Below are 15,398 nucleotides of genomic sequence, written 5' to 3'. Positions count from 1 at the left end.
CTGTGCTGGTTTAAACAGTGACTGACTGATTGACGTGAGAACAGGTGAGCACGAGGTCTGGTGAGTGTAGGACTAACGAAGGACAGGTGAAACTAATCAGGGCGGGGCAGACAATCAAAACTGGCGGGAAAACACACAAAGGCAGGAAGTGAAGTGATCTGAAATGAGAGGAGAGGTGAGTAACAACATGAAACAGGAAACACTAAAACATGAATGAATAACATGAAACAAGGAAAGACTAAACCTAGGAGCGGGGCGGATCATGACAATAAACCAACTCAATATGCAGAATGCTGCATAGTGAAATGCCTCAACAAATATCAGATGGATCGACATGGTTGGTTTAGACACATTCATACCTCGAGTGGCCTAATCTGTCTTCTATTATCCTGTGTCCTCAAAGGAATACAACATCAAGGAAGTATGCGCTACAAGTTCAACTTCATTGCAGATGTGGCGAATACGATCGTCCCAGCTGTGGTGCATTTTTGGAGCTTTTCCAAAAGTAAAACTAACAAAGTAAGAACATTCAAATTATCACCTTCAACTGTCATATACCTACAGATAAAAATGATGTTTTCCTTTTGGCTCTTCTCTTTTGCCAGAGTGCCGTTTTCCAGTGAGGAGGTCTCCGTGTCAAGTGGCTCTGGGTTTGTATAGTGTCAGAGGACGGCTGGATCGTCACAAGTGCTCACGTATTCAACAACAAGCGCCGGATAAAAGTATAGAGCTGGAAAGTGATTCGCGGTACGACGCTACAGTCAAGGATGTGGACCAGAAGATGGACATTGCACTCATCAAAACTGAAACAGAAGTGAGCGCCCAGTGTTTCCCCTCAGCTCCCCAAGGGCCTTAGACTAAATTCTATCTTGTGTTTTCCTCTGGCCTAGCAGCTAACATCAAAGTGGTAATTAATCCTGCACTCAATTCCATTGAGAAAGTCTAACCACCAAAAGTGGCCTCTGCCCACCGAAATTAAACTCTATTTCTTAACTTGGTCAATTTGTTGTGTAAGTTCCTCCGGGGTGGTATTTTGTCTCGTAAATTCAAAGCCTCCGATTTTTTGTGTATTGGCAAGTGCTGTTCTGAATAAAACATGTCACTGCTCAGACATGCTCTTACACAAGCAGCTGCTTTGTATGGTAGAGGGGACTCTACTCTACTCCTCCTCAGTCAGACTCCACTCAGCATGAAGCACATGATTAACATTTTTAGTACTGATCTGAATACAAGAATACCTCAAGATCCCACAGAGTAAGCCAGAGGAATCGCTGTATTTGACTGCTTTATAGGTGAAGGAGTTTGTCTGAACACAATCAGGGGAGTGGTGACAGCTATACAATGCTATAACTCCTCTGTGTTACATTCATTGTAGAGGGAGTTCGAAAGCTTGCCTAAAAGGCAAATTTGTGATGACATAAGACTCCATGCCCGAGGAGATGTGGCTGTAAATTTGGCTAAGCATTACAAGACGCCCCGGAGACAAATGGCAGCAGCCTTGAGGAGGCAGGAAGAGACAAGCTTAGTTTAGTTTTTGTATACTCAACAGATCCCATGTTGAGACTGGTGCTTATAAAACAAACATGTCCAGCTCAGTCTCAGGGACATAGGCAAAGATTCAACAGAGCAGCTGTTATTACCAAGGGCACAGATTCAGCTTAAAATTAAGCAATCAAGGCTAAGAAGGAAACTTGTAATTAATAATAACAAAATTGCTTATAACCAGAGATTGCTTTGTTTTGATGCCTGAAGTTTAGTGGTTACACATGCACCACCCTGGAAACTTGAAAATGATTTGACTTCCGAGAAAAGCAGAGCATTATTTTCTGATTCAAATTCCAGTCAAAGTTCCACAATCTTTTGTCAGAGGCCGAGCTGCAGGCAGAAATCATTTCAGTGATGAAAGAAAACCTTGTTAAAAGAGCACTCCACAGATTTAGGATTGCAATCCTATAACGCTGTTGGACTCAAGATGGACAGTATAAAAAAAAGAATAAAATAAATGCAGCAGAACCAAAGCTATTTTATATTTTTTATTCAATCCATTCTTCTTTCTTGTCAAAACCTGCCACCTGAATTACCCCTAATCTACCTTGACTGTGCCGACACTTCGGTCTTAGATTTAGGGGTGTTTTGCGAGTACTAGTGTAGCCTTGAGCTGCTATAGCCTCAAGCGGAGATGAGCAGGGGGTCTGGTAAACTCACTTCAAACTTGTTGTCTTCAGACCCAAACAACACTGACTCAAGTGACATCATTTGAGGACAATTCACGCCGCTCCCTCTGGAGACACAAGGCTTTATATACCACTTTTTTACACATATGCAGTAGTACTCCCCAAAACCTGGAAACCCACTTTGGTGTGTAAAATGGCTGGAGTCAGCCTTTAATGGGTAGGGTTAAACAACCAGTGTCGTTAACCGTTACAGTTTGTAGTCCTAAAACTAATTTGTCACCACAAAGTTTTATCTAAAGGTGCTAAGTCAAAGGCAACTGCACCTGCTCTATATGGCTTACTTCAATTCTGAATATTGGTCGGCAAAGACATTTTCCGGGAAGACAGCAAAATGTCTTGAAGAATCAGATCTAGGGCCTAGGTTATAAAGAAGTAGGCGGGCTGCAGTGTCTAGTCCTTAGCCGGTCTGGATCAGCGTGGTTAGGTTGATGTGGTGGCGTGTCAAGGCGTACATCCTTTGGACTCCACCCACTGTACCCATAGAGTCCAGTAGAGGGCGGAGCCTTTGTGAGACCGAACGAAGGTTACTATATTGTAACCCTAGTTCTATAAGCACAGGTGGAGCCCTCTACTAAGGGGGATCTGCTGCTCCTGAAGAGGGCGTGGGATGCCAGGCGGCACTGGACGCCGCCTTATATACTGTGGGACGCACATATTCGGTAGGCACGTCCTGATTGGCCGGCTATGTTTATGCAATCTCAGTGGGCAAACGTGTGCGTGTGATTGGAGGAGAGTAGTACCCAAAAAGGTCCAGTAGAGGGCTCCGCCTGTGCTTATACAACTAGGGTTGCTGCTGACCTTAAGCAATCTTACAATACCATGGTCAGCTAATTAATGAAATAATGACATTATATCAGCCAACATGTGTTCCTGTTCCGTTTATAAAATAGATTGTTATCCTTCTCTGTGGGTCGTCACGTCCTTTTGTGTCTTAATGCAGAGTCCCCTGCCTGTGCTTCGTCTCGGCCAGTCCTCAAACCATCATTTATGTCAGTGATACCACAATAGGCATGACAAACACAGTCCTTTTCCTTTCTGGGTTCTTTCCTGCATTTCATTTGATCTGTCTTGACAATTTTTGTTCCACTTTAACAATGATTAAGAAAATGTTTTTGTTGCTCTGTTAATTCACAGTATGGTAACTCTGGTGGGCCGCTTGTCAACTTGGTAAGAGGATTTATAGTGCTATATCGCCTGAAAAGTGATAATACCATTATTCATCATTTGCGTATTTGTTATGCTTCCTGCTATGTAGGCAATCTTTCTTGTTTTATTCATGACAGTGAGGACTAAGGTCATGATTTTGTTTTATTTACTACCCAGTCTCCAGGGTATTAGTCTCCAGTCCGCTCCTTCAGGTTCAAGATTACACCTCCCTCACAGTACTTTAGGACAACACCTGATTGTGGAGGCCTTTGCATTGTTACTGTGGAATAAAATCATACAGACGGTACATTCATTTATCAAGGTTGCTGCCTCCAGCTTCCTCTCCCTAAAAATGCAGTTCTTTCTAAAGAGAACAGTTGCCATACCAACGATGTATTTTATAAATCGTCCTTCACTATGAAAACCCAGCATCATCCAAAGTTACTACAATAAGACTGATGGTTTTTGTATTAGGTAAAAGGAACATTGAATAGACTATGAGCTATGAGTATGTGCATTGGAAGAAAAAGAGGCATACCACTCATGCTGCCGTTTTGTTTCTCTGCAAAGCTATTAAATCAATGAAACACTTGAGACCACAATAGCCAGGTTTCCATCCAAATGTATCGCAAATTTTCTATTTTCCATTTCTCCAGTCGGAAAAAACTGTTATTCCATTGCAGAAGAAGAGGGTGCAACAAGATGGCGTAGCTAAAAGACCGGCCGTCGAACCTCAAACGGTGAAAAACAATGTAGAAAACTCCACATTTCTGTGTGTTTCATGTGTTAATGTGAGGAGGGTTACATCAGATCTGTGTGGAGCGATGAGGAGACTTGGACTCGGTGGACGTTGAAGTCACATGCTTCATGTATGTCATTTATTCGCTAAATCTGTTTCCATTTATCGATACACCAACTTTTACACCTCGGCTAAGTGTAAAAACTTTAATGTGATAGATTTTCGGGTTGTTTTATGCACAATTTGAAAATGTGCATTAAAAACAGGTGGATGGAAATGCACTTAGTCTCAAGGCTCTCCTTCTAATCTGTGTTTAACAGGCCGGAGACGTAATAGGCATAAATGCTCTGAAAGTGGCAGCAGGAATCCCTTTTGCCATCCCCATGTGGACAGAATACGCCACTTCCTTGCTGATTCCTACAACAGACAAGTCAACGGTGAGCAGGATCTAATGCTGGTGTTGTGGATATAGTCAGTCTCTAGGAATTACTATATGTAGCTGTGAATTTTCAGTAACTTGCGCAATACTGGATATACGTAGGCTAACCATATCATAATGTGTAATATATATGGCTGAATAATCTTGCAATCAGCATGTGTCTTTTTGAACAACATTTTGATCCAATTGGAGTTGTTTCAGTTGGAACAGACTGCTTCTAAATTTCTCTAATCCATCTTTGTCTCCATTTGTCCAGTTTGATCCAGGATCTCAAGGAGTGTGAGGGTGGATTTCCAGATGTGAGCTCAGGTGTTTACATTTATGAGGTAATAGCTGTAACAGCAAAATATCCATCCATCAATCATCTGTAACCGCTATTCAGGGTCGCAGGGGGATAAGGGGCTGGAGCCGATCCCAGCTGACATTGGGCGAAGGCCAGCTGACATTAGGCGACATTGGGCGAAGGTGAGGTAGCCTACACCATGGAGAGGTCACCAGACTATCACAGGGCTGACACATAGAGAGAGAAAAACCATTCACACTCACATTCACACCTACGGGCAATTTAGAGTCAACAATGAACCTAACCTGCATGTCTTTGGACTGTGGAAGGAAGCCGGAGAACCCGGAGAAAACCCACGCTAACACAATATAAGATTGTTTTTTGACTGGTTCAGTCTCACTGCTTTCATCTGCCTTGTTTCCTGCTGTAGCAAGCAGCTGTTTTCAGCTAAAAAAGGTCTGAAAAAAAGCACTGGATACTACCTGCTCAGCACCAAACGGCAGACAGAAAGTTAGCCACTAGCTGGTGACCAAGTTGATGTTGACTTATTTTACCTTAGTTTTGTTTCATAACTTCCATACTTTACTAACGCCAGTTACATAACAAATGTAGTTATTTTCTGTAACAAACCACAATCGTTTCAGCCTAACCAAGTACTTCTGTTGCCTAAACCTAACCAAGTACTTCTGTTGCCTAAACCTAGTTTTGTTGCATAAGTAAATGTAAAAACTATGTAAACCTTTGTTGGGAGTTTATTTTGGAAAGACACTATGCACGTAACATACGGAAACTGACACGCCATCCCTGACACGTCCAAAACTGACGCCTGAGTGTTACCTAGAGCGTCATTATGTTTGACGTGTCAGTATGTTGAGTTGGGGAGTGAGAATGTGTTGAGTATTCACTCTATTTCTTTGATCTCCACCAACTTCTGAGAAACATATCTGTCTCTGTAGCTGCTAAACGCTCCACTATGTTCACCAGCTGGTCACTAACTTTGTCTGTGTACTGACCTGTGCTGGGCATGCAGTGTACAGTGGGTTCATCGTAGGTTTTTGGCTGTCTGCCGTGACTGGACACAAGGTTAGTGTGAGTGAATGATTTGGAGGTAAAAAACTATAGCAAATGAGCTAAAGCAGGGGTTCTCAACCTTTTGCAACTGAAGGCACACTTGTGATTGTCAAACCAGTGTGCCGCGGCACACTGGTTGAGAACCCCTGAGCTAAAGGACGCTAAAACGCTCTGTAGGATTCAACACTCAGAGTGACAGCTTTCACATTAGGCCATTAGTCATTTGATCCTTTGCTAATATGAAAATGTTGACTAGTGCAACTTTAATATAACAATCAGTTTGTACACTGGATTCCAGTAGTCAGTGTTGTACATATAATGGAATATTTAGGAATAAACAAATCTGTACAGGTTTCTGTATTTCTTTTGTTCCAGTAGTTTCAGTCCAAAACATATCAGCATCACCTAGGCCTTAAAAAAACAGGAGTCACTAATTGATACATGCACGTAATCATCAATGGTATTCGTCAATGTCAACCTAACATGTTAGTTCTTGCATAAAAGATGTATCTTTGTCAAGTTTCAAAGCAACATACCTCACCTCAGTTGAGCTGTTTTTTTTATTTTTAGAAAGTGTTACTTGGAGCTAATCAGTGTGATGGACAGTTACAGCTTGTTTAGGCTCTAGCTTTTACAAAATGCAACAGCAGTGCTGTGAACTGGCATTTTCGAGGCCTCTAGATATTTTTTCAAGCCGTGGAATAAGAGCATCCCTGCAGTTCTCAGCGAGGCTGCAGAGTGAACTGTGGTCTGGTTGCTCATTATACTTGTGCTTCCCACAGGCAAAGCTCTGACATCTTTCTCTGGGTGAAGACAGGATCTCTCTCTGACTCTTTAGACTCTCTATATTCTTAATAGTCCGACACCGCCTCCCGTGACATTGAAGCCTGAAGCTTTGAACAGCACACAGCAGTGTACACAACCAGTTCAGCAGAGGATTTCAGTTCACCATGACAATGCTGAATTTGTCCGCCACACTATACTCCCTGCATCTCTCCCTATCGTCTGGTGCAACCAGAATGTTCTCCGGTCTGGTGGTATACCCAAGAGCCTTTGCTAAAGACCCTGATGTCTAAATTAGTGGTCAATCATTTAAATATTTTAGAATAGTTCAGCAACCTTTGCAATCAAAAGAGCCATTTTAGGCAACAAAAAAAAAAATCTGTCTGGAGCCGCAAAACATTTGAGCATTGTGATGAAGGTAACAGTTTATAGTCGAAGTATATACAGTAGTATATAAGTCTAATGCAGTGAGGGCCAAAGTGCAAATGTACTACGGAGTATTAGAGACACATTGAGGGGAAAAAAATCAGAGATTTCCAGAATAAAGTTATAATATTACGAGAAAAAAAGTCGCAATATTTCGAGAATAAAGTCATATCACGTAAAATGACTTTATTACATTATGACTTTATTCTCATAATATTACTTTTTTCTTGTAAACCTTTGACTTTATTTTCATAATATTACGACTTTTTTTCTCGTAAACCTATGACTTTATTCTCGTAGTATTATGACTCTACCCTCAAAATCCCAGATTTATTTATTTTTCCTCAATGTGCCCCTAATACTCCGTCGTACCGTCGTACCATAGACCTACAACAATGATAAATAAAATGAAAATTTAAACAAAAAACAGTTATTCATTTCCTTTTTTAAAAATCCACAGGGAGCCACTGGAGAGGGACTAAAGAGCCGGAGCCACAGGTTGCAGACCCCTGAGGCAGATGAATGGTTAGGTGACATCACTGGAGGATATCTATCAGACTTCACACAGCTCCCTCTGGAGACACAAAAGGCTTTATACAACTGTTTGTCATATGTACAGTTGTACTCCTCAACACCTGTAAACAGTCTTTTATGTGTTTGTTCCCCTTTAAAGTGAGACAATGCTGAACAGCAACCTCTATGGCCAATTACAATATGATGGTAAATGCTAAAACATAACAAGAGAAGAGTCATCAAGTAGACATACTCCGTGATGTCAATTACACAGAAATATCAACCTAAATATACCTTGACATTTGTTATGTTCTTCACTTAATGTAATTAGTTTTGTTCAAAATGTTCATCATATGCTGCATCGCTAGAGGAACTCGAGGTGCTCAATCCATCCCATCTTGTAACCCGTGTCAATATTTTGAAGTACTGAGTAGAGACAACAATCTCTTTTATTGACATTCTCCCCACAGCCCATTAAATCTAATCAGAAAACTAAGAGAATACACTGTACCAGAGCCTCTTTATTGAGTCATGACTGTGAACAGTGACAAATACAACATGAGACACTTTGGATTGCTTCTCGTCATCACAACAGGGGGAGTTGGGTTTTCTAGGAGCGCGTGTATAACTTTAATTAAAAAGTAGAGGCGCACAGAAAAGATCTATAATGTTTTCCTTTTTTAAGTTTTATTTTTTTATTATTTCAGGAGAAACAAGCAAGGAAACATGGTCAAATCAACATCAAGAACGTTTCCAGGAACATGTCTTTTCTGACTCAACACATTAAACACATCAGGCAAATACAGAAATACAACAGTGGATTAAAGTTAAAGAATATAAAACCCTTTCCAAGCGAAGCTTCTGTTGGGTGGATCAATATTATATACAATATCTTACAAGGCCAACAGACACCAGAACATAAATGTTTTCGAAGTGGCATGAACACACTATGTTTCAGTATTCATTTTTCTACAGAGAGAGAATTACATTCAGATCTTATGTATGAACAACCCTGTATATATGTTTACATGTGTGTATAAGACAGCATATCAATTGCCATATTGAGTGAATTAAAGCAGTGTCTTGAGGTTTCCCTCCCGCAAAAAGATGTTTAGCCAGCTGAAAATATATTACCTGGCTACTAAAAGCATATTAGTGCTGCTGGATGAGAAGAGTCGACACGTTGACGATCATGTCTTCTTCAACTTTTTATGATCTAACAGAGTTTTATGGATCCTTGCATAATGAAACCTGCTCTATCTATGAAAGAGCACATAAACCTTAAAGAAAAAAAAATTAACAAAGTGGAAGATGAAAGAAAAAAAAATTAACAAAGTGGAAGATGAAGATTTTAATATTTAATGTGAGGCCTGAGTCTGGCTGGAGAAAGAAAAAACAACTATAAAATGTCAAAAGACATTTGAACAGGGTCAGACGGGAGGGAAATGCTCCCACACAGCACACATTTAGTTTTTTTCTAGGTAAAGGATTTTTAGTGCTTGCCCCGTCTCAAAACGTTCCTCGAGCCAATACTGGAAAACACTAAATCATCACCTCCGTCAACTTGACTTTCTGTGAACACGCTGTCCATCTTGAGTTTTGTGTTCCAACTTGCTCGAGGCTGTAATGTTAATCAATCCAAGTACAGTAGGAGCACATTAAAGCAGCAGAGAAAGTCCAGAAGTCAGAACGCCTCGAGTATAGAAGAGGACAGCGAAAGGGTTAAAGCTCAGCTGTTGGGTAATCTGAAGAAGGAAAGCTACTCTGGGTGAGAACTCTTGTGTAGGATGTGACAGGATATTTCTAAGATCATTGCTCAGAATTTAACTGGAATGGAGACTCCTTGGTCAGTATACAATATTAAGTATACGAACAGCGACTGTCTTACTAGACTATATCACAAAATTATGGAGTGGGACTATAGCTGCAGAAAATGTGGATCAAGAGTAAATTGTATGTTCTATCATTTTATGCCAGGTAACCATCAAATCCCCAAACTATCCAGGACAAACTGGTTCCACAGACCCTGATGTGCTTCACTTTTCAGAACAGATTGTGCGATTGCAGGTCACTTTCACACCTGTAGTTCAGCTCATTTAGTCAGAACATGGTTCATGGTCACACTGGAGCTGTAAACATGAAGTCATATGGACTGAAAGGTAACTCTTTACATTTTTTAGCGATGTCATCCGTGTGTCATTATTGCTACATGTGGAACGGTTTGAAAAATGACAGTTAAGTTGTGTTTATTTATGTTCTCTGGTGTAACAAAGAGCTAATAAGAAATAACTGATAATGACTATTAACTAGTATAGACTGAAACTGGACCTTGTTTATCACAGTGACAAACGAGAACAGAGGGAGAACCAAGGGGTGTCCTGTACTATGTTTTTTATTCCTGCTAAAATTACACATTTACTATCGTAAGATCCTGTGGTTGGTTGGTTGGTTGGTTTGCTTTCACACCACATATTAACCTCCCTTGTTTTGATCCTTTCCAGCGCAGACTAAACAACTGGTCTGAGACCCTCCTTTTTCAGGCGGTCTCAGTCTGATTCCAAGCAAACTCTGGTGCGGTTAGATTGTGGTGTGAAAGCCACCTGCGTGCCACCATATGAGTGCAGTTATTTTTCCTCAATACATCACTTAAAACAGAGGTGTGTTGTACTTGTGTCCTACTCCATGTATCAGTCAAGTCAGTGTCATCATGAAGCAGACCAGAAGTAAAAAGCAACAACATGTCCTCGGTCCAGACCATATGAACTGATCTACAGGTGTGAAAGAGACCTTAGTCGACAATTTAGTACTAAAAAGTAGTATTGCAATCACTGTCGCTCTGGTGAAAGCTGTGAGTACAATAGTCATTCTTATGCGTTCTGTAGGGAAATTTCAAGCGGATTAAATTAGAATGAAATTAAATGATTCCTCATTTTTTTCCTGGGAGCCCTGTAGGAGTCCTCAGGACCTCCCTGGACTCCACTTTGCACAGCAGAGCAGTAAATCCCCTCAGAGCAAGCCAGCCCACAGATTCATAACTATGACGGCCGTGGCCACGTCACTGGAGTTCTCAATATTTAACTGATAATGTCTGACTGAGTCCTCAGTAGCACACTCAGTAGTAGGTGCACCAGTTGCTGTAGTCGCTGGGCATCAGGCCACCGGTGATGAGCAGGATCAAGTCCACAAACCACCAGATTCCCAGGCCTCCCAGGGTGAGCAGCTTCCCAACAGCGGTGCCGGTATGACCCAGGCAGAAACGATCGACCCCAAAACATCCAAGGAAGAAGGAGTACAGCAGCGTGGTGATGAAATAGTGCCCGGTGTATCTGTGCAAAACCAACAGCAAAAGTTACAAAGGAACATTTAAGGTAATTTAAATGTCCAAATAAAATAAATCATTAACATTTAATGTTACATTTCATTTCAACACCATTTAACACCTTGAACCTCAATTATTTGTACAATTTCTGAAGCTGCAGGGTGTCCAGTGTAAAATTGAATATAGTGCAGAATAATGATGCCAATATTCAAGCAGAAATAATGGAAATATTAATATGATAATGATGAAACAAACCACAAGACTTTAAAAGAAGCTAGAAAAAACACCTGCAGTTCTGATCTACAATGAGCGGACACAATAAAAGCAACACCTGTTCTGTACGACATAATGGGAGGACACAGTCTGAACAGAAAGTGATTATTATAAGCTTCACAAAGGTAGCATTTATCCAAGTACCAGATAGCAGAGGTGTCTTTGTACAGGTGCTGCTTTGATTGTGTCCAGCAGCCGCACCTCTCTGATCTGTATGCAGATACTACAGAGATTAAGCTCATGTGCTGATGAATGCAGAGAGATGCTGGGAGGACATGGTGTACTGTGAAAACATGGCCAAACAAACAGGGAAGTGGTGCTTCCAGACATTTGTAAACATTGCCCTCTAGTGGCACACCACAGATGTTCACCTGAATGAACTGGATCATTAGTTTTGAACGGTGCATATTGCATGGGTAGAAGCATTTCTAACAGTGAACACTACATGTGTTTTGAATGTAAATCTGTAATTTGTCTGAGTTGCTCTACCAATATGTTTAGTGAGTGTGTGTGTATTAGCCTCGGTGCTCATGTGTCAGTCTTATCTAATGTATACTGTATTCAGTCTCTCATTCTCTTCATTCCTTTTAAGAATAATAATTAACACATTAACTCAATACTGTTTTGCATGACGTTTTGGGTGACAGTTTTGGCACAGGTAGATTGCACAACTGCCATTGTTCAGCAGCGTATCTCTTACTTGATGCAGGGTACGTTTCCTCTGAGGAATTCTTTGGGTCCAGCACACTCGATACCGTCGAGTGCAGTGCAGATGACCTGTGTTTGGTTCACCTCTTTTTGAGTCTGGCCACCCCACTAAAGACAGAAACAGTAAATGAATTAAGTGCTGGGTGATTAACAACATAATATGTTCTTAAAAAACAACACTTACCCCAACACAACCATGGCCCATCTCCAGAAGGGCACTGTGGTTATTTGCATGATCTACAGGATCTTGACAGTAGATGAACTCCTCTGGTCTTCATCATACATCATAAAGAAAGACAAAGAGTGAGGGATGTGAGCTAGTTTGCCACTGCTGTGAATATGACTGATGACTGAACCCACAACAGAAATCTATAGATTCCATTACCTCCTTTAAGTAGAGAACAGAAGCCAAACTTTATTCATAACATCTGTTTGCAATCTTCTAAATTATTGGCAAAAATGTATGCTGAGGGGTGTTCTACAAAACGAGAGTAATGGGTTAGGTATGTTGAGCCTCAAATCAGAGTTTTCAATGTCACAAAGGTGGTTCTCTTTTAATCTGGCATGATCCCCATGGTATCTCATGCTGTACACCTAACCTGCTCCGGAGGAGATTATGTTCAGATTTCGGTTTTGAAATTGGCAACAAAAAGCGCATTTTACTAATGAACTCCTCTGGAAATGGTGTCACCATTCTTGCAAAAGTAAATTAGTAATTATGCCACCGAACGAAGCCTTGTAATTAAAGTAGCTCTTACTGTATTTATCGTGTGGCCGTTATTTGCCACGAGACATCACTCAGGCAAAAAAAGTGAGCAAGAATACTGTGCAAGTCATATCTCAGAACTGTGTGTCAAGTTGGTCCAGTCATAAATCAAAAACACAAATTAATGAATTATTAATTAATTAATTAAAATAAAAAGTTAAAGTGTATAAGAGTTTGGAACATTATGATGGAAGTATATGATGGTCATTCTCATGCTCACTTATTTCTCAAGTTGTTGCAGCAATTTGGGGTTAATACCATTTGTGAAGCAGATTTGGTGCTAAATTTAATTTAATTAATTTAATTTTTTTACCACTGGAGAATTGATAAAAATGATCAATAATCCCTCCAAAATACCACATTAAGCAATCCATCCCTGAATGCTCGAGGTTTGTAGTTTGTGGCTGTACATTTTTATGAGGCTGTGATCATCCTAGAGATCACCATAGCTCATTTTGAGGTCACGTTTCAAAAAATGGTCTCACATCATCACACATGAATACAGTTGGGCTCATTGGATCCACAAGTCTCCACTTTTACAGTAATACCCAATGTATGTAATTCAAGACTGTTTAGGGACCCCAGTATGCAGAAATATTCAAACACACCATTTTAGAATAGGAGACAATAACACATTTATACTACTGCATTTAAAAAACTGCATGTGATTATCATAAAGGGGCATGTCTGTAAAGGGGAGACTCGTGGGTACCCATAGAACCCATTTACATCCAGATAGAGTCAGTTTTTTCAACATCACCTGGTCCAGACCAGGTTAGCTCGCAGCAGAGTTACCATGGTGATCTAGCCAGGTTAACGTTAGCTCGCAGCAGAGTTACCATGGTGATCTAGCCAGGTTAAAGAGACCCACATCCCTTCATAACATTGAAAACTCTGCTGGCTTTAGGCTCAACACACCTCGCTAATCTCGCTTCATAGTACACCCCTCTGGTATGGACAGGTTTATTATGACTTTACAGTACATTCGGCAGACAGATAATATCAGTGTCAGACCTTCTTTTGAGTCATTTAAATAAATGACAGAGTGTTTCTGAGAGCGTTTTATCAGTCTCACAACAACAGCAACCAGCAGCATCAAGGCCTATAGAAGGAGGCTGGGTCACGGCTCTTGTTGAATAGGGTTCAACGCATGCGCAGTGTAACTCAAGCTGCGTTTTGATTGGCTCAATTTCCACCCGATTTTACCGCGCATGCGCAATACCCCTTTAGATATGACGCATTACCTAGCCTTCTTTCCATAGGCCTTGGCTGCACATTAGCTAGCATTCATGTTACTCACAGGTAGCTGCAGAGGACGACAGGTGACGGGGGTTTGTACACGTAGGGTTCTGTATAGTTACTAGTACTGACTATCTCCGGCGGCTGCTCGCTGAACGGCAGCCCGGTGGCTCCCTGACTGCCGGTAGCAGCGGCAGCAGGGGCCTCCGTGGCGGATGAGGAGTTCTGGGAGTGAATCCCTTCCAGACATTGTAACAGAATCACCGTCAGCAGCAGCAGCAGCTGTCCGCACAGCAGAATGTAGCTCACTGAAATCATGGTCGCTCTCAAAATACTACATTCATTATGATAACAGAGCCACTCATGGTTAACGGCGACATTTAACTAGCTACCAACAAGCTGTGTTTGGGTTGCGTGTGTATGACGTCATCAACATCCGCCTGGAGGCTGGTGTTTTTGGTGTGTTCTTCTTCTGCTTTGGTTTATTGACGGATGGCAAACCATCTTAAAGGCGCATTACCGCCACCATCTGGACTACTGGAGTGGAACAGGAGATTGTGCAGAAACAAAATAAAAAAATAAATAATATTAATATTAATAATATCTCCTGATGTTTTGCCTTCCTTAGTGACTGTAAAGGGTGATTCCTCTGTATACTGTAATTCCTGCAGTGTATCAGTACATGTTCAACAGTTTCTGGTTCAATGTGTGCATTTCCCAGTTGGGTGCTTGCCTATTCTATATAATGTATGGTTAAGACCTGTATGTCCTTTTTTGGTGTGTTCTTTCCTGCAACTTTATTTAAAGCAATCAGTACAGTGACAGACTCAATGCTGTACAGTTCTAGTAAGGATTCCTGTTCAAAACAGAATCACACCTCCTAAACTAAGAACACCAATTAGCCTACTTAGGATATAGTAATAAACTAGATATTATTGAACATAGAGAGAGAAAAAATAAATAAATAAAAAGGATTGCAATAACCAAATAACATAAAATGGCATGGGTGCTTTTGATCTCTTTTTTTATATACATTTACATGATTACTCCTTAATGGATAGTTTTGAAGTATAGAGGGTATCTATATTTATGGATTTGGGGTTCAGCCAATCTTGCAAGGATTTATATGCATAGACGCTTTGAATCGTTTCACAAGCATAAAACAGCTACTTTGTGAACATGTAGCAAAGAGGTGACAATCTACATCAAATTTAAGCCCTGTTCTGATGAATTCATTTGAAGGATCAATTTCATTTATGGTTTTAAAATGTATTCCTCCATTTAAATGTATGTATAATAGTACGCTTTACATACAGACATATAGAAAATACATTTATTTACCTTATTTACTGTATTACTTCATTGTTCAGTTAATGTATGACCTCAAGTGTTTTACCCCGGCCTTGTATGCCTTTTCATTTTGTCATGTAGAGCACTTTACAGCTCAAGTTGTTTAGGT

General features: G+C 40.7%; 2 protein-coding genes across 2 annotated transcripts; one reads left to right on the top strand and one right to left on the bottom strand.

The window, feature by feature from the left end:
* The first annotated feature begins 423 nt into the window (after positions 1-423).
* On the top strand, positions 424-6,803 carry htra4 (HtrA serine peptidase 4). Its single transcript, XM_037778382.1, is given in 9 exon segments — positions 424-505; positions 608-654; positions 657-725; positions 728-814; positions 3,369-3,401; positions 4,440-4,505; positions 4,508-4,590; positions 4,815-4,884; positions 6,771-6,803. Coding segments are annotated over 9 exon segments (570 nt in total).
* A 1,499-nt stretch (positions 6,804-8,302) lies between these two features.
* tm2d2 (TM2 domain containing 2) lies at positions 8,303-14,397 on the bottom strand. The gene is made up of 4 exons (XM_037778308.1): positions 14,001-14,397; positions 12,119-12,206; positions 11,927-12,042; positions 8,303-10,960 (listed from the first exon to the last, which is right to left on the bottom strand). The coding sequence occupies exons 1-4, from the start codon at positions 14,255-14,257 to the stop codon at positions 10,747-10,749; spliced, it is 675 nt and encodes a 224-aa protein (XP_037634236.1). The 5' UTR covers positions 14,258-14,397; the 3' UTR covers positions 8,303-10,746.
* Positions 14,398-15,398: the final 1,001 nt, after the last annotated feature.

This window comes from Sebastes umbrosus, chromosome 8 (assembly GCF_015220745.1).
Source record: "Sebastes umbrosus isolate fSebUmb1 chromosome 8, fSebUmb1.pri, whole genome shotgun sequence".
Classification (NCBI taxonomy): Eukaryota; Metazoa; Chordata; class Actinopteri; order Perciformes; family Sebastidae; genus Sebastes; species Sebastes umbrosus.
Note: the sequence above shows the minus strand (reverse complement) of the source record. Positions and strands in the feature narration are given on the sequence as shown.